Raw genomic sequence first — 25,279 nt, forward strand, 5'->3', positions numbered from 1 at the left:
AGATATTAACAAAAGTCGTGAAATAAAAAAAAATCAGTAAAATTCTCTGTCATATGATAAGGCCACAAAATGTGGCAAATTTGTCACAGTTATGCTACTCATATATACAACTTTGGAAATACTAAATGCAAGGAACATAAATTTTTAATATAAGTTAATGTGTTATTTATTCATAAAATACTTAGAAAATAAGATTGTCTATTGTTTAAGCTTACCAAACTTGCAAGGACTGATGTTTAAGGCTCCAGAATAAGGAAAAGGAGACTTGTCAGGATAAAAGCAAGCGTTATCAGGATTGTCTTTGACGCTGCCAAATACATTATCACGCGGTTGGAATTTGTATGCAGGGATATCAACGACAGAGACATCTTGGGTGTAAACCAAAGGCAGTCGGAAACAAATTTCTTTGTTGTAAACGTAAACTGTTGAATCTCTATTTACAAACGGAGGCATCAGCGTTATGTCAACACCATCAATTCTATTGCAGTCTCCTTCATCACCCCATATTTCCATTTGAGAGAAATCATTGATTTTATTCAAGATACCCATCGCACTCAAGTCTGTAGCTCCAGTAAACAGGGTTACGATATCTGGGGACGTCATATTCATCTGAAAGAAATGAACGACAATGAATTAAAATGAATTAAATATTTTGCAGACTTTAACACTGTATTACATTTACTTAATAGCGAATAATAGTAGGGAAAGAGTTGCAACAGAAAAACTGTTAATGTTTAAAATGGAGCTTACTCATTTTTCTGTTGGTAACTATAGAAGAAAAAAAATACTTTCTACAACTTAGTACAATAGGGACATACATAATTAACATATTTATCAAATGATAATAATTATTATATATTTTCCATCATTTATGAAGAACTAAACTAACACATGATTATAAATAATAACTTGATTCACCATTGTTTTTACATCAATATATTTAATTACCAGAATTTTCGATGAAGGGTTTCGTCTTCTTCAGCGACGTTCTTCTAAATACGAAGATGAGTCAAAAATTACCCATACTTTTATTCTAAAACTTATTTACACAAAGGGAAGGGTTCAACGTATACCTAATTTTTCTACATAGTCACTTCCTTTGTCAATACACTTGGTCCAATGGTTCACAACTTTGTATATTCGTTCCAAGAAGGTTTTTGATTGGTCGCGAAGCGTTTTCTGCACCAGAAGTTCAAATAGGACATTATTTCATCGATGGTAACTCACCTATTCGCCAGAACCATCTCTTGAGCTTTCTGTCTTGTAGTTCGTGGTAGACATGACAGGCGTTCTGTTCCCTTTTCGTGAGTCACACTCGTCCGACCACTTTTAAACCTCTCGATCCACGAAAAAGAAAGAAATAAAAAATGGAAAACGCTTTTACGCGATAAACCATTGTTTTGTACTGTAATAAGACTCTGCGATGAATTTCAACCCCTTTCATGCCTTCCGATCACAGAAATCGGGTCACTGTTCGTTGCTCCTTCTTGGTACAAACTGGTAGCGGAGTGGACATGTTTACACTGTAATAGCCAAAAGGCAAATTACGCGATCGTAATCAAACTTCGTATATATGATCACAGTCATACTAACTTTAAGTACGCTTACGTAGGAGGCAGTATTACAATGCTGAGTGTGTGATATATCGAAAGGTACATAATTTTTTATTCATCCTCGTATATACGTCTCAAAAATACGTTGACACTATGTCGCAGTTGATGTTTAGAAAAAAGAAACATCGCTACGGAAGATGAAAATCTTCACCGAGAACTCCAGTAATTATAGTCTAGCCGCTGTATGAACCATCCTCCAGTTACGTACTACTACCCTCTAAAGCAGAAAACAAAGCCAGACAGCGCGCTCGTCGCTGGCTGCTGCTGATTTTATGCCCTTGAATGTATTCAACTATTGTTACGTTACACCAATAAGCAAACCTTCACTGTCGTAACTGATTGGGGGAATTCAGGAGTCTGCGCTAAATTGAAACCTAGCATTAAGTCCACGTATTGCCAGGTCAGCGAAGGTAAACAAGCGGGTAGAACCAGGTCGGGAATAACAGCGGCAGAAATTTAAAAATATTGACATGTAAAAAAGATAAGTCAAATGAATATATATTTTCCGTTGTTTTCTTTATGTTTCCCGAACATTTTTAAATAAAAATCTCAGAAGAAACTGAAATCTTTCCGATTTATTTATTTATTTATTTATTTTGGTTATGCCGTGTAGACTAAAAAAGCCGGTGATGATGAGAATAAATAAAGCAGTGGAATGAAAAAAAAATGGAAGGAAACGGAAAAATCCCCTAGAAGACCCAGGCGCACGGTGTTTGTCTTTTACAAAGTTTACTTGCCACGAGCTGGGACGTAGCCACTGATATACAAGGCCTGTGAGAGCGAAACCATGGTGTCATCATTGGTAGGGCTTTCGTATTACAATGGAAGAAATATTGAAAGCTCGTTATTTTGAAAACGGATTTAACGATTTTCAAGAAATTTTGTGAGAAATCTATTTACTTTGCTCTTAACTTTCGAGAAAACCTATTAGCAGCGTTTCTGGCTGGGTTTTGGGAGCGCCTCAATTACATTTCAAAAACAACAAAGAAACTTCACGAAGTTCTGTGTAAATCCGTTTCCGTGTACAGCGGTAGACACTTCTAAATGGTACACCTTAGCCGTAAATCTCCATATGGCTGTACCATTTAGAAGTGTCCACCGCTGTACAAGAAATGATTTAGGTATGACTCAACTACCGGAAACTACGTACTTTAGCGATATTTTAAGAGGCTGCATTTGTTGGCGCCAAAATTTTAACTTAAAAGTAGCTCTTATGATTACAATGAAATTTTGTAAGAAAGAAAAAAAAAAAAAAACTTTTTGAGTGCAAGAAATCAATTTAGCCTAGTTTCAACTTCCGAAAATTTGACTTGGGAGCATTTTAAGTACTCCATTATGGGGACGCTAAAATGTTAACTCTTAAACAGATCAAACGATTTTTGAACCCTCGCTTGATCCAGTGGCTAGTACGCTTGACTTCGGTTCGCGTGGTCCCGAGTTAGATTCCCTGTTGGGGTACAGTTGAACGACCAAAGTGGTTCGGATTTCACTATAATCAGTAAATCCATGTCTCCTTTACCGTAGCAGGCATAATCGTGGGACCTTAAACTAAATCAAACGATCTCCATGAAATTAAAAAGTAAAATCTGTTAATGGTACTACATATTGTAGATTATCGGCTCTGATGTAAGGAAGCACCATGTTAAATTAAAGCCTACGCAGAGATTTACAAGGTTCGTCGAACTTGAAAAAAGAATCCTTCAATTTTCTTGATTTAAATGATCTCCTAATTCATTCTGGTCTGTTATTTTCTTGGTGCATGCTCAGATACTTGGATACAGGTTGATATGATAATATGCGTGCCAACTGATGTACCTTGAAAGTGAGTTTATTATTATTATTATTAAAAAAAAAAGAACCAACGCGAAAACGGGAATTGGCATAAAATGTTTCATTCTCATTCGCTAACCACCAAGGGCTTGTAGAATATTAATGCTTTCTGTCAGAGAAATCAAATCAAACCAAGATCATGTGGTTTAGAACGTTATGTTTCATTCCAATCAACCAACACTTTCTTTTTCATTTTTTGCATTTTCCACTAAAATACAATATAACAGATCATTTTCTAGCATTTGGTGTTTTTCAGACATAGCGGATGCACCCATTTTCTTTGACATTTTAAATATTATTATTATTATTATTATTATTATTATTATTATTATTATTATTATTATTATTATTATTATTATTATTATTATTATTATTATTACTTAACTCTCAACCAAGGTTGTTATAAAATAGAGGATCTGCCTACAAGGGCGCCCATCAAGGTGGGCAAAGTGGGGCGCTTGTCCCCCCCCTAGAAGAAATTGTACTTCAGAATATCGAAAACCCAATAGAATTTTTACATTAGTTGCAGCAAAATTTGAAACTATATTTGAAACGTCGCTTATACTTGTCCCCCCTTGGAAACTAGAACATGGGCGCCCTTGTCTGCCTATACAACAAAATCGTGAAGCCATACGTAACAATATCGCCGAAAAATATTGAAAATTTATACACGCGAAAGAAAAGGTACATTAAAAAAAGTTTCGATAAACCTTCATCAAATAAGGAGAAGAGAAAGTGGAGAGAAAAGAAAAATTGAAGAACAGAGAAGTAGCTGTGAAGCATCCAGATAGGTTCCATATTGTAACGTCACTGTTTCAACATGGACTTAGCTATCCTCGTACTTTTCTTCTCTCCCTATTTCATCTCCTCCCATCTGATGAGTTCTTAGCGAAAGCTCTTGAAATAGTGTTCTTTTTTTCCGTATGATTGTATCTTCACTATTTTGAAATAATTCATATATAATTGTGGGTAAGTGTGTGTAGATATATGAACACAGGCAGACAAATTGTTTAAATCAATTGAGAGATTACTTACAGGTGCCAGCAGGCCAAATTTCTTAATTGGAAGAACGTATTGGGACGGAAGTACAGTTTGGCCAATTTCAAACAATTTATCTTCATATCCCCAGAGCAACTCTTGTACTGTTACGTTGATGAAAGGACGAACTTTTAGTGAAGTTAACATCGTAGATACAGCAATTCTAACAAAAAGATAGCTGTCAGCTACCAGATGGACTAGAGTCTGAAAGAATAAATACATATGTAAAATATCATAATTAAAATAATGAAATATGATACAGAGAGTTTCGAAAATAATGACCTGATTTTAAACGTCCATATGTATTGATAAAAAACATACTACAAAAATGGGATAAATTGCAAAATACTCACAAAATCTTCAAGTTTTAGCTATGCTTTTACAAATGCGCTATCTGTCCAGCAGTTGCAGCACGAACAAAATCTAGATGACAACTAAATTCGTCATAAACTTTACACAATGTATCTGCGTTTACAGCAGTTATAGCGGCTGTTATTCTGTTCCTCACTTCTTCTATATCACGAGGTAAAGGAGGATGAACACACTATTCTTCACATATCCCCACAAGAAAAGTCGTGTGGGGTCATGTCTGGCGATCTTGGAGGCCAAGAATGTAGGGCAGTTTCTTGGGATCCCGTGTGCCCTATCCAGCGTTGAGGCAGAGTGTGATTGAGAAACTGACGTGTACGTCGTTGTGCCAGTGTGGTGAAGCTCCACCCTGTTGAAAAATAAAGTCATCGGAGTCCTCCTGAAGTTGTGGAAATAGCCAATTCTGCAGCATTTGAAGATAGATTATTTCAGTCACTGTATTTTCCTTTAAAAAAAAAGAAGAAGAAGAAGAAGAAGGGACCGTACACTTTTTCACGAGAAAAGGTACTAAAAGACGTTCACTTTAGATGAGTTTCTTTCGTGCTTGATAATGTCATGAGGATTGTGGATTCCCCATATGCGCAAGGGTGCAGGCGGATCAGTGCCAAAACGCGGACGAAAAGCAGGCTGGACCGAAATCACTGACTCAGTCTTTGCAAACTGCAATACACAGAACGTCTTCTGTTGAACGGACGCGATCTTACTTCTGACTGGTTTCAAACTGAGAAGACGCACTGACTGACATCTAACAGCGATTTACTGAAACTCTAGGCCACGCCCATTCAAGCAACACTCATTTCCTTGCCGGCACGTCCCATCTTCCGTAATTATTACCGTCCAAAATCAGGTCATTCTTTTTGAAACACGATTTATATTAGTATAGTGTTTCTTCAACATATACTATGGGTGTTGCCCTCTCGGAAGTGACAAGGACTTTAACACCTTAGTGCTGCATATTCTAATTCACTAGATCCTGAACGTTTTCTCTTAAGCCTCCCTAAATGACTTCTTCCAAATTACACACCTAGTTACATCGCTTTGTCGCACCCGAAAATGATAGACACGCCCAATTTCATTGAAATTGTTGGATCATGAAACAATTAAACAAGGCAAAAAAAAAAAAAAAAAGAAAGAAAAGAAAAGAAAAGAAAAAGAAAAAGAAAAGAAAAAAAGAAATATCACACACTTGACTTGATCTGTTGCTTATTATTCAGTTTCATGAATTCTAAGCGTGTAGATAATAGCCTGCCATCTTGAAACCTTACTAAATAAAATAATAGTAATGATAACGATACCATTGAAATCGATCGAATAGTTTCGGACGGATAGTTATACAAAATCATACATACATACACCAACGTCTCGAGTTCTAGATCAGTTTGAGTGAATATGTTCAACGTATAACAATATAAAATAAAACTTACCAACAAAGGAATATTTGGGACAGTTACTACATCGGAAGGGTCTCCTATGGACAATTCAGGTGCAAATATAAATTCTCTTTTCTCCCGAAATGAAACTGTTCCATCTTCGTTAAAAGTTACGTTGACCTTCGATATTTTTTCTCTGAAAGAAGAAGAAAAATAGTTTGAATGTTAATTTGACATGAGTGGAATACTCTTCACACATAAATTATACAGGAATACTTCATATACAGGGTGACCACAAAGTCCTGTTACCCCTTGTTAAATGCTAATGTAAGTTTTCTCGTTACACCTTTATAAATGCTAATGTAAGGTTTTTCCATTGTTTCAGATTGTTCGAACGATGGCTGATACTTCCAGTTATAGTATTGAAGAACGTGTTATTGCTTGGGCCGTTCTTTTTCGACGGTGTTGTGAATCACCAGTGATACCTGGACATGTTGCAGAACTGGTTTGTTCTTCTCTTGGAGGAGCATGGAATCAGGAATAGTATGTTGGTTACAGCATGATGGGGCATCTGCGCATTATCCACTCGTCGTACGCTAATATCTTACGGAAGTCTTTTCTGGGCAATGGATTTGTCGTGATATTCCGGATCTGCCCACACCTCTTGCCTGGCCGCCACGAAGCCCAGATTCACCACCTGTGATAATGCGTTATGGGAGTTCATAAAGGGCATCGTTGCACAAAACTGTTACGATACCACTACCGAACTGACAGAAGTTATGAAACAAGGTTTCACTCACGTTACAGCTGCAATGTTCCGCAAAATATGGCACAGAACCTGGCGGCGTATTATCCTTTGTCATGAGAATGACGGTCGACAGACTGATCCTTTAGACACTTAATGTTTCCTATCTGAAACTTCTCGAAAGCATTGTTGTTCATGCCAGTCAGTTCTTTTCATGTAGTTATTTACGCACGTTTAGTGGTTTATATTACTTATTTTCAGAGGTAACTTGACTATGTGACCAAGAGAGTACGGGACTTTAAAGATTCAAAAAAATCTTTAAAGCCCTAATGACACACTTTAATTCATGGGCAGATATACACATTAATAGACCAGAAGTACCATAGGCTCATTTTTTGTAATTAACATGTTATTTTTGACTAAAAGAGTTAAGAAGGAAAATAAGAATCTCGTTAATCCGAATCGAATGTCTACAAATGAAAAACAAAGTACAGTACATGGACAGAGGTTTCAGTATTAGTAACATAATTGTATGCATTAAAATTCGAAACACCTTTTAAGAAGTTCAAGAAAGTGAAAGTTTAGAATTACCAGTATGATATCCTGAAAACACTTGAAATACAAACGTTTTTTATTTCTTTCAATAATAATAATAAGGAAATCACTTTAAAATTGTATATTTCCATACTTACTTGTATGTGTAAGGTCCAACTTCTTCAAGACGAAGTTTCTCTCGTTCTCTTAGAAAGGCATCAGCATTTGTATAATTAAATATGTAGAGTTTAAACGTAGGATCTACTGGATATTTCACCCACGAGTCATACGTTCTCGAGCCATTACGTAAAACAAGCGACTGCAAAACAAACATGTTGAATCATTTCTAATATTTTATAGATATATCAATGGAAAAGAGAGATTGAACTTACTAAGTACAACTACATTCAAATCAACTAAAATAGTTATAGGTCAATTTCACCACGATCGTTAAAAAATTCTTTTTTAAAAAAATACTGTGAACGTATTGGTGAAAGAAAAAAAAAACTTACAAGCACACTTTGTTAAAAGCATTGAAACACCGATGAACTAACAGTCAACTATCTCTTGTGAATTTGTTCGTAAGACATGACTTACAGGTTATATATGTAGTTATTAATGGAATATGCCTTTACAAAGTAAGAATAAAATCAAGATCGTTTCTGAGATAATTTCACAAAAAGGAATTCACCCCGAGACTAAACTACCCTTTGTGGATTTTTGGATTTTTTCTATATGCAACTTATGCAGTACTGTTGAATTGTTAATAGAATATTTATTTATAGGATACGAACAGAATCGCCTAAGTTATTTCAGACGAAATTGTCCTAAAACTCATCCCAAGATTAAATTGCCCGTTATAGATTCTTTTTCCAGAAGCAATGGCATAATATGTCATACTGTAAGATTGTTAATAAAACTTCCTTTTCGGATCAAAAGAGCCATTATATTTCTTGTAGGCCTTACATCTGGAGAATTACTTCAGGGGCGGATCCAGGGGGGGTTACGATTGCCCCCCCCCAGAAGAGGAAACTTTCTTATTTTATATATATAAATAAAACTCATCCCAGCGTTTCGAGCCCTTAAAAGAAGAAGTATGACAACCCACCGCCCCCCCAGAAGTAGGTCCTGGATCCGCCCCTGAATTACATATAGTGTAGCTAAATCTAAAATATCACTTAACTCAGTATGATGTGCTAATTCCTTAAAAAAAATGGGAAAACTCGATTTAGTGTCCATTCAAAAATGTTGTGGCCCCTGATCCAAGAACTAATTATTGGCCAAGATTGCAATCTTTTGATGCATTTTTTTGATCATTTCTAAAATTCTTGGCTAAGATCGCAATCTTTTGATGCATTTTTTTGATCATTCCTAAAATTATTGACTAAGATCACAATCTTTTGATCCATTCCTTTGATCATTCCTAAAATTCTTGGCTAAGATCGCAATCTTTTGATGCATTTTTTGGATCATTCCTAAAATTATTGGCTAAGATCACAATCTTTTGATCCATTCCTTTGATCATTTCTAAAATTCTTGGCTAAGATTGCAATCTTTTGATGCATTTTTGGATCATTCTTAAAATTATTGGCTAAGATCACAATCTTTTGATCCATTTTTTTTTGATCATTCCTAAAATTATTGTTATGAAATATGAACAGAATGGGCTTTATAGTCATTTTTGAGAAAATCGCCCGAAAAGAACTCACCCTCTAGAGTTAATTACTCTTTCTGTTTTCAAAAAAAAAAAAAAAAAAGTTTTCCTGTTTTATATTACAGGATTATTAACGCAATATCGATTTATGAATATTAACAAAAATCTTTAGAGCTGGTTTAGAGAATATTGTAGTTTATAAGGAGTCTGGTTTACCAAAATTCCTTTACATATTTAACATGTCCGTTTGTCCCTCCGGGAGACAAAATTCTCAAGAAATACTCGACGAATCATCACCAAATTTGGCGGAAATGTAGATGGTCAAAAGTAAGGAATGGTGTATTTTTTCTGGAGCCGATATTCAAACCAGAAGTGGTAGAAATGAACCGTTTTCGATTTTAACGTTATGCTATAGAGCAATACCAGTAACAGATTGCTATAGAGCAATATCAGTAACAGATAGAGAGATTCGGTTTTCTATAATCGGTTAAGCGGCCCAAGAATACATATTATATCTTCATCCTTAGCTCTCTACTCAAATCGAAAGTGGTAGAAATCCTCTAGAACTTCCGATTTCAATGTTGATTTACATAGAGAGAAAACGATGACAGATAGCTATAATCGTTTTCTCGGAATAAACTTAACCTTGTAAGAATAGGTATCATGTTTCTTCTTAACTTTATAGTCAAACCGAAAGTGGCATAAATCAACTACTTACAGTTTTAATGTCGATCGCCTTAGTATGAAAACCGTAATAGATAGACAGAAGATAGATAGACACATTTGCTGTAATCAATTAAGCGTCCAAAAATATATCCCATCTCTACTGTCTGTAACCTCTTTATTGAAACCGGAAGTGGCCAAAATCAACCACTTCCGGCTTTAACTTTGATTGACATAGAGTGAAAACGGTAACAACGAGAAGTGTTTTTGTGCAATCAATTAAATGTCTCAAGAATATATCCCATCTCCACTCTAATCACTGTTAAAACCGGAAGTGGCAGAAAATAACCGTTTCCGGTTTTAACGTTGATCGCTATAGAGTAGAAACAATAATAGAGAGCAGTGGTTTCCTGCAATCGATTGAGGGTCCCTAATATATATTCCATCTCCACTCTAATCTCTCTATTAAAACTGAATGTGGCAGAACATAAACCACTTCCGGTTTTAACGTTGATTGTTATATAGTACAAACAGTAATAGATAGAGAGAGAAGCAGTTTCCTGCAATTATTGATTAACAGTCTCAACAGTACCTTTCATTTCCATCCTTAAGTCTCTACTAAAATCAGAAGTGGTTCAGATCCACTACGACTTCCTGTTTCAATATTGTTCTGTATAAAACAAAAATGATAAGAGACAACGAGAAGCGGTCTTATGGAAACGATTTCGAGTTCTAAGAATAGGTACCATGTTCCCTCTTAACCCCCTATGCAAACCGAAAATGGTAGAAATCAACAACTTCCGGTTTTAACGCTGACTGAAATAGAGTGAAAACGGTACCGGTAACGAATAGCGAGAAGCGATTTTCCATAATCAATTAAGTATCCTAAGAATATATTCCATCTACACTCTAATCTGCCTACTAAAACAGGAAGTGGTGTAAATCTATTACGACTTCCGGTTTAAAAATAATTCAGAAAATATCACACTATACAAACCAAACGTCTTCTCGTGGTGTACACGTGACACTTCTACTCGCTTATGTTTGTCCTCCTAATTTTGGGGATGTAGAATATTCGAACCTCGGTCCAGATACGTTGAACCTTATAGCCTACAGGTGTAAGTAGGGACAAAAGATCGACCAATTAATAGACATTCAGACATCCAGAAATCTCTTCTCCGACATGTAAGGGCCTTGAAGGGTGTAAATCTGTTTAATTCTCAAATTGAATTTTTATCATTACGCTTTATTGAAGTACGTATCTTAAGGGGGAAGAGTGTTCAAATACTTTCCATAAACTTTTTCTCTCCGTGCGAAGAACTAGCATTTCAGCTAATATATACAAAAGTAGGTATACAGTCCCGTACTGATAGGCTCACTGTATTTCGTATCATTTTTTATTGTTATCAAAAAGGTAGACCTAGCTCCTTTATTATTTGTTCTTAATATCTTTTTACGTATACCTCAAGCCCGGAACAGTCGAAGCAAATAAACTGAAAGCTAGAATGTTATACTTGATCTATGCAGGAGTCTATAACTACTTTTGGGCCACCCTGTATATAAACATTCTTAAAGGAATTTATTAGCTAAAGTAGCTTACGTTATCGTAAACAACAAACAACAAAGATTAAAATCTACAAAACAAGTTAATTCCTTTTTATGTTGTTATATAGCAGTTTATCTATCTTTGGTCAAAACACGTGGATTTTGTCTACTCAACGTGAGCATTAGTAATCTCCTCAATAACAAATATCAGTTTAATTTAAAGGTCACAAGGCTCTAAGTAGCTGTGTAACACACGCTATTAAGGATAAAAATTAATGACCTACGCTATTTTAAAAACGATCTGCTTATGTAAGGACGTTGAAGTAAAGATAACATCGAGAAGAGTTTATCAAAATTATGGGATGCTGCAAACAACATATTGATAATTTTTTTATCCGATGTTGTTTCAAGAATAAGGAATGGTTTCATTCAAAAGTGCTTGTTGCTCTTCTAAATACAACAGAAAAAGTATTTACAAGGACCAGTCAAAATTAAGCTTTCATTGTAGGAAGATTGGAAGCTAAGGGCTAATGCACTTTGATTGTGAGTAGGCCGAAAATTTAAAAGAAAAAGTATACAGGTTGAGCCGGAACTTTCATTACCCTATGGTTGTTGATGGGTCTGAAGTGAATACAATGTAATAATATAAGATACATATTATCTGAGGAGAGTAGAAACAGCAGTTTATTCTAAAGTGTCTGTACGTACATCATAGTTTTCAGAACATAATTATTCGCCTATAGGTACTGTGTAAAATTCTTCGCAGCATTGTTAGAGCCATCGTAGCATATACATTTGGAACGGCATCTTTGTCAGTTGTGTGGTAATGAGTGTTGATTGCTTTGTTTGACAAGGCCTAGCCCTACGGTCGGGACTTCTGGGAGGTCAGTCCGGAAGTGCTGGTAACTTCGGTGAACCCCCGGCCAATCCATTTATTGAGAAACATGTCATCCATATATTCTTCCACGACAAACCAATAACGTACGAGCTCCATCTTGCTGAAACCATACTCAATAAGTCTCCACGTTTACAGCTGAGAGACAAATCAGTCTTCTAACATGCTTAGATACCAGTACCTCTGAATTGCCCCCCCCCCCAGAAATCCCAATCTGACATTGTGTGGTAATACTGTAATCGTTGGCTTGTATTCATGCATACGTTTTCAGATTTTCAATCTACTCTACGCATAAGTATGAGAAGTCTTTAAGGACACGTCTGTTTGTGGGTATGTCTGTCAACAGTTATCAAAGAAAAAAAAAACACTATTATGAATGAATACAGGATCCCAAGAATAGGTTACATCTCTGCTCTTATTCCTCTAGAGTTGACAAAAGTAGAAGCTGTCTAGTCTTAAAAAGGTATCATGAAAGTATTGTCCCGTTTCGGAAAGTGTATCTGTTTACTTCCGAAGAGCTCTGTCTCGTCTTGTCTCGCGGGCAACGTTACTGGTATTATATCTTCGGGTTTCAATATTATTGGATCACACTTCCGATTTCAATATGAGAGCAAAATCGGCTAAGTGAGATCGACAGAACGTGTTTGACATGGATTATTCAATGTCACAAGTATGGTCCCCATCTGCGCCCTTACTCCTTTATTAAAACCGGAAGTGGTAGATCTTTCAGTTTCAATATTGGATCTCCATAATGTCGAACTCTATCATAAGTTTATGATGTGAAACGAAGTACCTATGTTGTTTAATATAGTCCTTGTGCAGTCAAATGATACACACCTTAATACCTATAATTTCATAAACTTTGTTTCTCATTCCTCAAACAAATGAAAATTACTTCAAATGTCAGAATAAATCTGTTATATACAGGGTGTTAACGAAAAAATGAAGTAAAATCTTTCAGTTTCACGTCCCACGGTTATGCTGGCTAGGCTAAAGGTGCTGATGAGAAATGAATGAAATGGAGGAGTGAAGAAAGTGAGAGGAAACGGGAGAATTCCGAGAAAACTCACGCACACGGTGATTGAATCATGAACCCGATGCACCAGAGATGAACGCCCTACCACTGAGCTACTGCGAGCCCTGATTGCAAAATATGGATATTTAGGTAGAGCGTATGCTAGTTCCTGTGTAATTTCTTGAACCGCTTCCAAGAGGTCTCATAAGTTGCAACGCTGAGCGTTTTAAATCGCAATATTTCGCATTTTCGTAGAACTATTTTCTTTCATTTGGTGTAAGGAATCATCTCCTAAATTTACGAAACTGCGTTCATTAACACCCTGTATACAGTATTAGCTGTTGATGCTCAACTATCCTACGTAATAATTTATCAACCATCCACAATTCATGCAGAACAAAATACGAAAGCGGAAGAAGATGTAGCAATACCGTGTTTGTGGTGGCGCGGCGAAGCAGTATCGACTCAGAAAGAAACAAAATGGTTACCAAACCGATAGCAAAGTCCACTTTAAGTAGCTAGTTTAACTGCGTAAGTGGTGCTGTATTAGTTTTACTCGATGGAAAGTAGAAAACCATTTGTATCATAGATAACTTAATTATATATATTTTCCAGATAATTTGCTAACCAATTCAAAATGTTAAAATAACGATATTATTATTAAGATACCGCTTTTAAAATAGCTGGAAATTTACTTGATAAACAAAAGAAAGAGAAGGAAAAAAACTATTGTATCATATCTACTGCACGCAAATAAATGAGACTTTTTCCCATTAATTAAACCAATACTGGGTTCAGATGAAGGAATAATAATTCTATGACTTAGAAAGGCAAAGACTTATCGCCGCAAAAACAAAACTTCAGAATTGGATCACTTGTTTGGAGGCAAATTAGCAGTTTTTGTGGCTAAGAATGAAAATTTAAATAGAAATAAAAATTGATGGAAATGCTCACTAAAATGCCCCGAGCGACATAATAGAAGTCCCTGCAAATATCAACAGAGGACATGTTTTGTGACGTCATCAACATGGCGGCCACTGCCAAACGAGCTACACATAACAGTATCTTCGTCACAGTTCAACGTAGAGGAGTAATTTTAGTGACATTTTAAAGAACAGAGATAAGTCAGTATTTTATATACAGACACTATCTTATAAAACACATATATTTCGAGATATTTAGTTCTAAATTCTAAAATTTAGAAAAAATATTTTTCCCTTCAATTTTAAACTTTAAATTTCTTATAAACGACGAGAAATATAAAAAATTGACTTAAAATATACCTAACAAAGCATTATGTAAGCTTTCTTACAATGCTTTCCTGAATCTAATAAACTAAGGGAATAATTCGATTTTATCCAAGGATTTGTGGTAGAACTTGGCAATGAAGCTGAGTAATTCAGGATGAGTTTCACTGACAAAGGAGCGATATCTCCGTCACAGTTGAACGTAAATAACTTCGATGTCGCTTTATACAACAGAGAAAAGACATTATTTTATGTAGAGAACACTTTTTAACACAGAACATACAGAGTATTTTCTAGCCCCAAAAAGTGTTAATTTAATTGAACTATAAATCTCCTTTGATAGGTAAATTGCATTTTACATTTTTCTCACAATAAAAAATATTTCATCCATCTCCAGATATGCTCGGTTATCTGTGTTCTGATCGATAATGTGACCATCAGGGCTTAGAGAATACTCGTGTTCCCGTCTTTCAGAGATAAAACAGGCACTTTTACGACGCTGTCCACATGTCATTGAGCACCTAATACCTGTTGTCCACATGAGCGTACGCATCGTCTTACAATTAGAAGCGATAAATCGTAGATGATTTGTAGCTAGAAACTTTTCTGTTTTAATGGGTACCAGAATATTTCCATCAGCCTTCTAACCCTAGTTTTCGGCTGGCAAGCAACATCCATGCCATGCTTGAATTTGGTGATACACACATAAATTATGCTGATATGCAGCTTCATATGTAGGTAGAACTGCATTTTAGTATAGTCATGGGGCCAATATTAATGGATCTAATCTTTGCGAGCTCCTTCATGGCTAAGTGGTTAGCGTATGCGCCTTTGGCGTGGGAGACTCGGGTTTGATTCCCGGCGGGAGCTCATGTGGTTCGGATTCCACGTTAATCAGTAGGTCCCGTCTCATATAGCCTTGCTTCTGAAAGGGACGTTAAATTCCAAATCAACTCAACTTTAATCTTTACGACATAAACAGTAAGAAGTGTTTCTGTAGTCTACATTAGTCTACAATAATTTGAATTAATGTTTCTTATAAAAATATTTTCTCTCTAAAGTACAATGGCAAATAGGATGAGATTTGGAAGTCTCAAAATCATGTAAAGTACGCGAAGGAAAAGATATGATAAAAAAAATTCAACTTATGCATTCTTAACAGTAGATTTTCCTCTCTCGTTAAGTAATAAAGAATTTTATTCTTCCTTTCTTTTTATTTTCTTTATCTCGTTTCATTACCTCTCAACATTGTTATATAAGGTATAAAAGTAACAAGTCTGGACTACTTTAAAAAAATCCATTATAAGGAGACAGCTTGAATTTGAAGCTTACACTGTGTCAACTTTTAAATGTTTCACTTCCCTTTCATTACATCAATGTTCGGTAAGCGATACTGACTTTAATATAAGAAGGCTAGTCGAATCTAATAACATATGTGCACGAGGGTAATAACACCCTCTGATGCATACTGAAGAATGGAGTAGATGTTTCTTGGATTGGTTGACTGAAGATTAACAAAAGGTAGGGTAATGACTGGCGACTATTCGTAAATCATGTTTCAGGTTAAAATATGTATAAATCCATTCTACCCAGGGGCACATGAAACTTTCAACCAATTTCCAGTAAACCACAACACTTCGTTATACGGAAGCACTGGTGGGAAGTAGATTTCAGTGCTTACAACTTCAATTTGAATAACCTCAAGTCCTTCGTTGTGTGTAGCTGTAAACTGTTTCGCAGGAACATTGCTAATATTCCGTAGTGTCAAGGCTGATATGAGGTCTATTTCCATTTCTGAATTGGACCTTTGTTTTTGATATTAATCGTTGTTTGTAAGGATTTTAAGTCTAAAAGTTAAAAACAGAAATATTTTCCTATATTTTAGGATTTAGAGCAAAATATCTCTAAACGTATGCTCTATATGAAAAATTGTTTCTCCTCATAATATTATGTTCTTTGTTTGTTGTATGAAACGACACCAAAGTTATTTAATTATGTTGAATTGGGACAAAGATGTCACTCTTTTATCTGTGAAACTTATCCTGAATTAGCCTGCTTCATTGACACGTTTGACCGCAAATCACTGAATATAAAATCGAATTGCTCACTTAGTTTATTAGATACGATCAGTGCATAAAATAAGGTATAACTAGGCGACAAAAGTGTCGCCTAGTGGCAAGCTGGTGTCGCCTAGTAAACAGCCATGTCACCTACTGTCGCCTAGTGAACAGCCATAGTGCAGGCAAATCGATGTCATCTTTAAGAAAAATTTCTTTGAGAACAAGGATTGCACAATAACTATAATGCTACAAGTTATGAAAAAACTGACCCATCTCATTTCTGGCTTGGAAGCTCTTCCCCAAAAACGTGCTATCAACTCCCTTGTCCCTACTAAGAGGTGATGGTCCGCAATAAGGACAGAAGTAGTATTTAATTGAAAAGAATTTATTTCCGAAATACTTCATAATGAGCAACAAGGCATCCTGAATTCAATAAATGCACTCATTGAGGCAAGAATGAAGCCAAGTAGCACGCGTCCAGGTTGAAAATTTATTTGGAAAAAGTGCAGTTTCTCCTTTGACAGACAATATTGTAAGTTTACTTGCTGCTGAAAAACTTCCCATTCTTTTGAATTTGAGTAACTCCACGGAAAAATTATATCACTATTTAAAGGTGTTCAGACCGTACTCTATTTTCAAAATTGGTGCAGTCTTTATATTTGTTTGACCTCATATAGCGCTGGGCCCGAGAGAGCAGTATCAGTTCATACAATATTGAAAATAAGAAGCAGTTGAGTTATTCAAGAGAAGCTCTAAATTCAAGGATGTATATTGCTCTTAATGGTGTTGAAATAGCATTTTATGATCCTAGGCCTGCTGTGGCAAAATTTTTACAAACTAAAGACAGAAGACAAAAACTTCCAGATCCGGAGTTACATATATCAAGAATTTGTTTTTCTAAGTATAGCCCCATATAGTCCGAAAGTTACCATTGTTTCTTGTGTGGTATGCTACTTTAACTGACAATGAGTCACATTTTAGTTCTAAAGCTAGTTATTAGGATTTTGATGGTGATTTTTCAAAGTCAAAGAGATCAAAAATTTTGCTTTTAATGGTTTGTAAAAGCATTATCGTGAATTCTGATGTTCCATATATATTTGCTGTCTGTTACGTAACTGTTATTGGTATGTTGCTATGGTTCTATATGTAATATTAAAGCTTTAAGGTACTTTATTATATGTGTTCTTTAAATGTCGTTAAGTATAGTAGTAGTCAATGACCTCACTGCAATTAGCTGACTAGATTCAGTGCCCCTAAATCTATAATGATGACTTCTTAACTAATAAAATCTATCGTTGTAATATGAAAATAAGGTATTCAGATAACATCACTCAGCCTCTATGATACTAGTAAAATGACATCGGAGTGGTGATTTTAATGTTCTTGCTCTATAGCCTCCGCTCTGTTGATTATTATCACACCGGAGCGCGAAGTGGTGACGTTATATGTTTTGTCCATCAAGTGGACGATCACTAACTCACTTTTAATGCGGAAAGTATTAATAACATGTGTAGAATAACAAAAAGCATCAACTTGCACACAGAAAAATTAAATATATCGTCAATATCCGATTTTAGTTAAGATTATCTCATTTTGTAATTGCTAAGTGAAGTTGCTCTAATATTTACACAGAAATTCTCAAAGTTGCACTATTTTCTATGAATAAAAGAAATTAGATATATTGATAAGTTTATATAAGTTCAGTATCTGTGTAAAATTCATAAAATAATAATGTTTATTTTACTTAAGCTCCTGGATCTATTTCTTTATTTGCTTACTTTAATTCTGCTTTATATTTGTCGTATCTGTGTTATATGCAAAAGATTTTGTATATTTTCTTACGGTAAATGTAAAACTACGTGTATCTGGTATATCAAAGAATAAATTCAAAATTTTGTTATGCCATTAAGGTATGAAAGAACCGCAGAAAAAAAAATCAGTGTTGTATTATATGTTGTTTCGAAATTTTCATTTGATAAATAAAACCTTTAATCATTACTCCTTTTTCAGCGTTTGTTTTGGTCCATCGTGATTACTTTTGGTACTTTATATCGTCGGTTATCTTTAGATTAAGATTTTAATAGAGTTAGTTAAAACTCAGTTAAGGGGATCCAGGTTAGATAGCGTATCGTTGATGATACTTAAATGCGCCATATTTTCCATTACTTCTGATGCATTTGGACCAGTACTGTCCGATTACAATAATCCCAAAAGCAATAACCATGTTAACGGAAATATGGAGGGAGGCAAGTCGTTAAACTCTTCAACAAAAGTAATAAACAAGACAAATCATTGGGGCATTTGTGAGACACACAGAATTGTTTCTACGACCTGCGGACCGCCTATTGAATAGCCCTAATTTAGATAGTTGTTTTGAAGGTTCATTCTTGTATCTTCTAATATTTTCTTCACTCTCGATCAAATATGTGTTAACACATTCTAATGCTAATATTTCATTACCTAATTGATTAAGTTACTGTAGTTTCTGTTTCTACTATGCTAGTGTTTCATTATTTCATTTTAAATATTCTGAAGTTCATTCTCGTTGGATTTCATACAAAAATTAGTCAACTTCACAGATAAAAATATGGAACTTAGAAGCACTAATAAGGTTTTAATACGACAGTATTCATTAAATGATTAACCCATTAACCATTAAAGATTAAACGATATATTATGAACAGTGTCACTTGTACCTTATAAAATATATTACAGAAAGAGTGGTACTACGTTAACATTCACTGTTCATATATTCCTTCTAGGCGATGCAACTTAAATGTGTGGCATAAAATGTTAGCGTGTAACGAGGCTTTACGAAGTCCTTTAATTTGATACCTTATATCATGATGCAAGCTTTCCTTAAGTTCTAATGTCGCCTAGTGAAAATGTCTTAAAATATGAACTGGATACGATAAATATAAAGGAGCCATAAGAAAGCTTACATGGTGCTCTGTTAGGTTTATTTCAGGTCAAATATTTTGTTTCCCTTCGTTTATGAGAAATTTAAAGTTTACAATTGAAGACAAAAATATTTTTCTAAGGTTTCGAATTTAGAGCTAAATATCTCAAAATTTGTGTTTTATGAAAAATCGTGTCTCTATATAAAACATTGACTTGTCTATATTCTTTAAAATGTCACTAAAATCACTTCTCTAACAAGGAACATCACCCAATTATCCGGCTCCGATTTCAATGAATTTTTTCTAGCTGATAGAGGACAAATATGTATCATTTGTAATGAGAGATATTTTTGCCATGGTGCATGTTTTCTATCTTTTTCTTATTATTTTTAATAGTTGTGATGTGGTTATCGGAGATTACTGCAGAAGTCCCTTACTAACTTTTGCAAACGGAGCGTTAATGAAAGAACAACCATATAGATACATATAAGGCCTAGGGGGAAGTTGTGTGGTAGGTATGACCTTGACGGCAGCCATCTTGAAATCCGTCATTTTGAATTAAGGTCGAGTTTTTTAAATGGGAATAGGGTAATATGATACACAATTTCGGGCTAGAATTTAATCAGAAAGATAGTTTTGAGATACACCCATCTGGAGAAAAGTTACAGCCAGCAATCTTTCTGAATTTTGAAGACTTTCAATATAATGATTTATTTTAAACGAGAATACATGAAGAACCTATGGACCTATGTGATGTAAAGAAATACAAATGAAATTATAACGAATTGGTGTTATACGAACACAAAATTATTACGAAATGTAGCTTACATGTTGCGCAAACAACAAACAATAAAATATTTTTAATAAATACTACTTTAAAGGAGCAGTAGCAATGATAGAAAATATCAAAGAGGCATAATACGACTGTTCCCAACACGCTGTTTGTACCATGAACATAATATGAAAACAGGTAACTTCTTTATAAAGAGGTGTAACTTAATTGAGTTCCCTGATCAATACTGATTATAAATCTTACAAACATGAATCATCGACAACAATCGCTAGAAAACGAATGACTTTTTTGTCTGACTAGCTAAAAAAATTGCCGTGGAAAATAAATAAATACATATAAGTCTACAATAAAGAAATAAATATAAAACAAAACAAAAGACCCTTGATTTACAGAACAATCATATTTCGTTTTCCTTTTTGAAGTGAATTTTCATTTGATTTCTCGTCTCTTCTACTATACAAGCTACATCTTTGGCATTACCTGAATGCAAAGTTGGAATTGCTTCGTTGTGCGATGATTCACGTCAGTAAACGAGTTTTTGAAGGACAGGTATAGGAAATCAATAATTACATGGCAAGTCTTCAAAATTCAGAAAGATTGCTGGATGCTTATCCCAACACTATTCATGAACTAACAAATCGTAACTCTTAAAAAATGTAATAAATTTAGAAAACATGAGCCATGGCAACAATTGCAAAGTGCCAGTTGGAATCTTAAAACATGCGGTGAAAATTAGGAGTGTTGCTAATTTGAAAGATCGCATAATGGACGTTTGGTGCACAGAAGCAATCCTAAATTTATACTGGTTAACTATAGAACAAAAATAAGCATACCGTTGGCTTTTCGGGAAAATTAGCTATTAAAATGAGGTATCATATACTATGGTTTTAGTTTTTCAAACTTCACTTTAATTCAAAATGGCGGATTTCAAGATAGCTGCCGTCAAGGTCATACCTACCATACGACTTCCTTCTAGGCCTTATATGTATCTACATGGTTGTTCTTACATTAACGCTCCGTTTACAAAGGTTAGTAAGGGACTTCTGCAGTAATCTCTAACAACCACATCACAACTCTCAAAAATTATATATATCACAATTCCGATAGAAAAATTTCCGTCATCACAAATAATGAGTACATGTCCTATATTAGCAAAAAAAAAAAAAAAAATCAGTGAAATTGTAGCCGGGCAGTTGGGTGATGTCCCTTGTAAGTTGAATCATAAGAAAGATGCCGCTATTTGTATTTGTGTACCTCATTTGGCAGTGGATGTCATATTGATGGGGTCAGGTAAAAAAAAAATTACTCCGCTGGGATCTCCAAGGACTTTTAGTATGTCACTTGGGGCACTTTTCGGAACGTTTCTATTGATTTTTACTTCTGTTTACATTTCTGTTTCATTCTCAGTGGTAATTAGACTGAACTACATTTTCTGTTCCAAGTCAAACTAATCCCGCTATGGTTATTATCCATCTGCTTGGAATTTTGCATTTCATTACCCTCGCACCTTCTTTTGGGTATATCGAATGTTCTTTTTTTCTTCATTACATATTTCCATCCTAGAACATAGTACTTAATACCGCGCAAATATTTTCGATGTGGACAATACATTCGATACAACTTACACATAGCCTTTTTTCCTAGTCAAAATGCTTGCCCAATATGTCTTTGACGCACAAGGTTCCGGATGCGATTCCTTCTAGGAGAGCATTGAACGCAGAATAATTATTCATATCCCATGTTAGACTGTAGGTATAGGCATATACAATCTTGTTGCTGCCACATAACGTAAACGCAAATGAATTATTTCACGGACGTAAATGCATTACCTTCAGTGGTGACTATATACGAGAGAGGAGGAGAGGTTGCACCAAAAAGTGTCGAGACTAGTTCTATGTAAAAGAAATTTATAAGTTCTACTTCATCTACGTTTACACATTATCACTTTCAAAATAGTTCCCTTAGAGGGCACTGCAGCGTTCCAACCACTTTCTAGACTACGTCCTCTACGTATTGATACAGAAGCGCACCAACCATCTGCTTTTGCATTTAAATTCCGTTGTGGTTCAAACGGCGACCTTTCAGCTGAATTTTCATCATAGAAAAGACAGCAAAGTCCATGGGAGCTAAATATAACGAGTAAGGTGGATGCGAGAGTGAGAGCGTATTGTCTCTGGAACTGCCCTAAGGATGTTCAAAATATACTTGAACTTCTGATGTTTCCAATCAGAATACGAACAGAAACAACTTTTGAAACAATGTTAAGACATTTTACTCTGCCATTTACACACTTAAATCAGTTCTACCCATATACTCTTTTGACACATACATTTTGAACAAGTTCAGGAACATTTTGATCACTCTTAGAACAGTTCTTATTAACCAAATATTAGGATGTATTTTAGACATGTTTTTATTCACTGATAGAACACTTAGAACATTTTTCGACATGTTAAACAATGATCAAAAGTAAATTCTAACAACAATGTTCAACTGCTGATTTATTCTTTGTACTGTGTAACCTATTAAAACGATCACAGGTAATAATACGTACTATGCGTACTATCCATAGATTTAATATAGAAAACCTAAGTAACAGCCAAGAAATATCGATATTATTCGGAAGTTGAAGGAAATATTATAAGATTTTTTTTTTCAGAAAAGGGTGATAAAATAAAACATTTAAAAGAAGATAGAAGCAGTCTGAGGAGGAGATTTACTGGTTCTTCCTTTACAAATATGTCGCTCCATGCGCATATTTCATTTGATAATTGGACTGTGCTTAGTCAGATAGACAAAAGAGTTCAAATGTATTTATTATTTAGTACTTGTCGGACATATAATTAGCAGATATGACGCATTCAAAGTTCAAGTATAATAAGTGTATATATATATATACTACATGCACATAGATTGAAATCGTGCAGTGAACTACGCTGGGGAGGGCAAATATGTTAAATGATAACACTAAAAATTACTATTATGAGAATCTAATTACTTTTGTGTTTGCATGCTGGAAAGGATTATTGTACAAATTAATGAATTAAAGGGCGGAGGTGTCATTGTATAATATCAAACCTCATTCACTCACACCCAACTTCTCAGACTTACACGATATACAGTTACATTTTGATTCCAACAACTGCAATTAAAGTTTTATTTTATTGAATTTGTCAAATTTATAGGTTGATTGAATCAATTAATCAATAAAGTGTGTAAACTATTAAATATATGTAAACAATCAAATTAATCGAAGATGAAAACTTTACATGAAACTAAGAGAAAAAAGTTTAGAATTACACTAGACTCTCGTTAATCCGGCCCTAAGCAGTCCGGCTTCTCAGTAATTCGGCGCACATCCAACCAAAACCACGTGCATAATGAATTATCGTGCGCATGCGCAACAATGCTTAGTTAAACAATGCTTTATATACTGTAAGTATTCTTTACGTATGCTGTACGTATGCTTTATATACTGTGTGTCAGACACTCAATAATCCGGCACCCATATGTGCCAGGAATGGCCGGATTAGCGAAAGTCTAGTGTAAATCGTAAAGAAAAAGGCATTGTTTGTCACATCTATCTCCTTGTATTTCTTAATTCATGTAGGTAAATTTATTTTTATTGTTCCTAATTGGCGCATCCAAGTTAAAATGAATCTAATGTCTTTCCATGTATATATTTAAAGGTTTGATCTAAGTTCATTAACAAGATACCATCATATTCTTAGGTAGGGAAGTTCATAAGGAGATGGCATCCCCATAAAAATAATACTTTTGTTTAAAAAAAAAAGTTTTCTAAGTCCAATTTTGCTTTTGTTTTTCAAGTTTGAAATTTTCAACAGCGACAAAATAACCACAACAGTTCTAGAGATTAAATTAAATAAAATTAGATTTAAAATAAGGAATTTCGTTAGTGATTTTGTAAATACCATTCGGCGGCAACAATAAAGTTTAATCCATTGATAATACGAGAATAATAGCGACTTTTGAATTGTTACTTGAATATTTTCATGAAAACGGACTTGGGCGGAGGGTGTTCATAAAAGTTTTGGGGTTCCTCACAGACGATTGTCTAGAATTTTGAATCTAAATTTGAAAATCGTGGGTCAGTATGAAGTGACCCTCCCCCAAACTTTATTTTGAAAATATCTCTTTATGTTGTAAATTATTCGTTGCAGCTTTAGAAAATTCAAGATAGCTAATAAAACTCCAACTGACCAAAGCCGTACACACTCACACACACACACACACACACACACACACACACACATATATATATATATATATATATATATATATATATATATATATATATATATATATATATATATATATATATATATATATATATATATATATGTGTGTGTGTGTGTGTGTGTAGTTTCGGCTATGTAACATAACCTTCCTCAGATATAGAGTATATTATCTATATACTCTATATACTCTATATACTCTATATACTCTATATATATATATATATATATATATATATATATATATATATTTAAATCCCTCTACCAAAATGGAGACCGTCATAAAACGTATCCTTTTTGCAACCGGTAGAACGGCTGGAGTATAGAAATTTGTTTTTGGATATATCTTGTCTAGCCATTGAGGATGACACCATAGTCAACTTTTTTCTTCAAAATTGATGTATTTCTGCCTGTTCCTAAACTGGTGTTCTTCTGGAGACAATTCACTGAAGTACCTCTTCGGAGTCCAGTATAGATGCTTTTTTGCGTACAGTTTCAGGCAATTTCTGCGCCCATTCAAGCAGAAGTACCAACGTTTGCTTGGGCGTCCAATTAGCCTTACAATGAAGCGGACTTCCGGCGAAGCTGTGTATAGATGTTTTACGCACCTCTAGTTATGGTAACAGATATGTATGTATTTATCTGATGGAGCGACGAGCTCTTTATTCTGTTCCTTCAGCTTTTTACTATATACAAGGAGTATCAGACCACCCGTCCCAGGCACTTTCGCCTCGTAATACACGTAGACACTC

The 25,279-nt window shown here is 34.8% G+C and overlaps 1 protein-coding gene across 1 annotated transcript in view; it reads right to left on the reverse strand.

Moving 5' to 3' along the window:
* Nucleotides 1-25,279, reverse strand: part of LOC145662518 (scavenger receptor class B member 1-like) — a 107,280-nt gene that overhangs the window by 18,414 nt on the left and 63,587 nt on the right. The window contains exons 3-6 of the mRNA XM_081728173.1: nt 7,658-7,818; nt 6,275-6,416; nt 4,479-4,685; nt 216-609 (exon numbers count right to left, since the gene is read on the reverse strand). Of these exons, the coding sequence (XP_081584299.1) occupies nt 216-609; nt 4,479-4,685; nt 6,275-6,416; nt 7,658-7,818 (904 nt within the window). The remainder of the gene's footprint in view (nt 1-215; nt 610-4,478; nt 4,686-6,274; nt 6,417-7,657; nt 7,819-25,279) is intronic.

This window comes from Thermobia domestica, chromosome 10, assembly GCF_964235325.1.
Source record: "Thermobia domestica chromosome 10, izTheDome1.hap1.1, whole genome shotgun sequence".
In the NCBI taxonomy this organism is placed as follows: Eukaryota; Metazoa; Arthropoda; class Insecta; order Zygentoma; family Lepismatidae; genus Thermobia; species Thermobia domestica.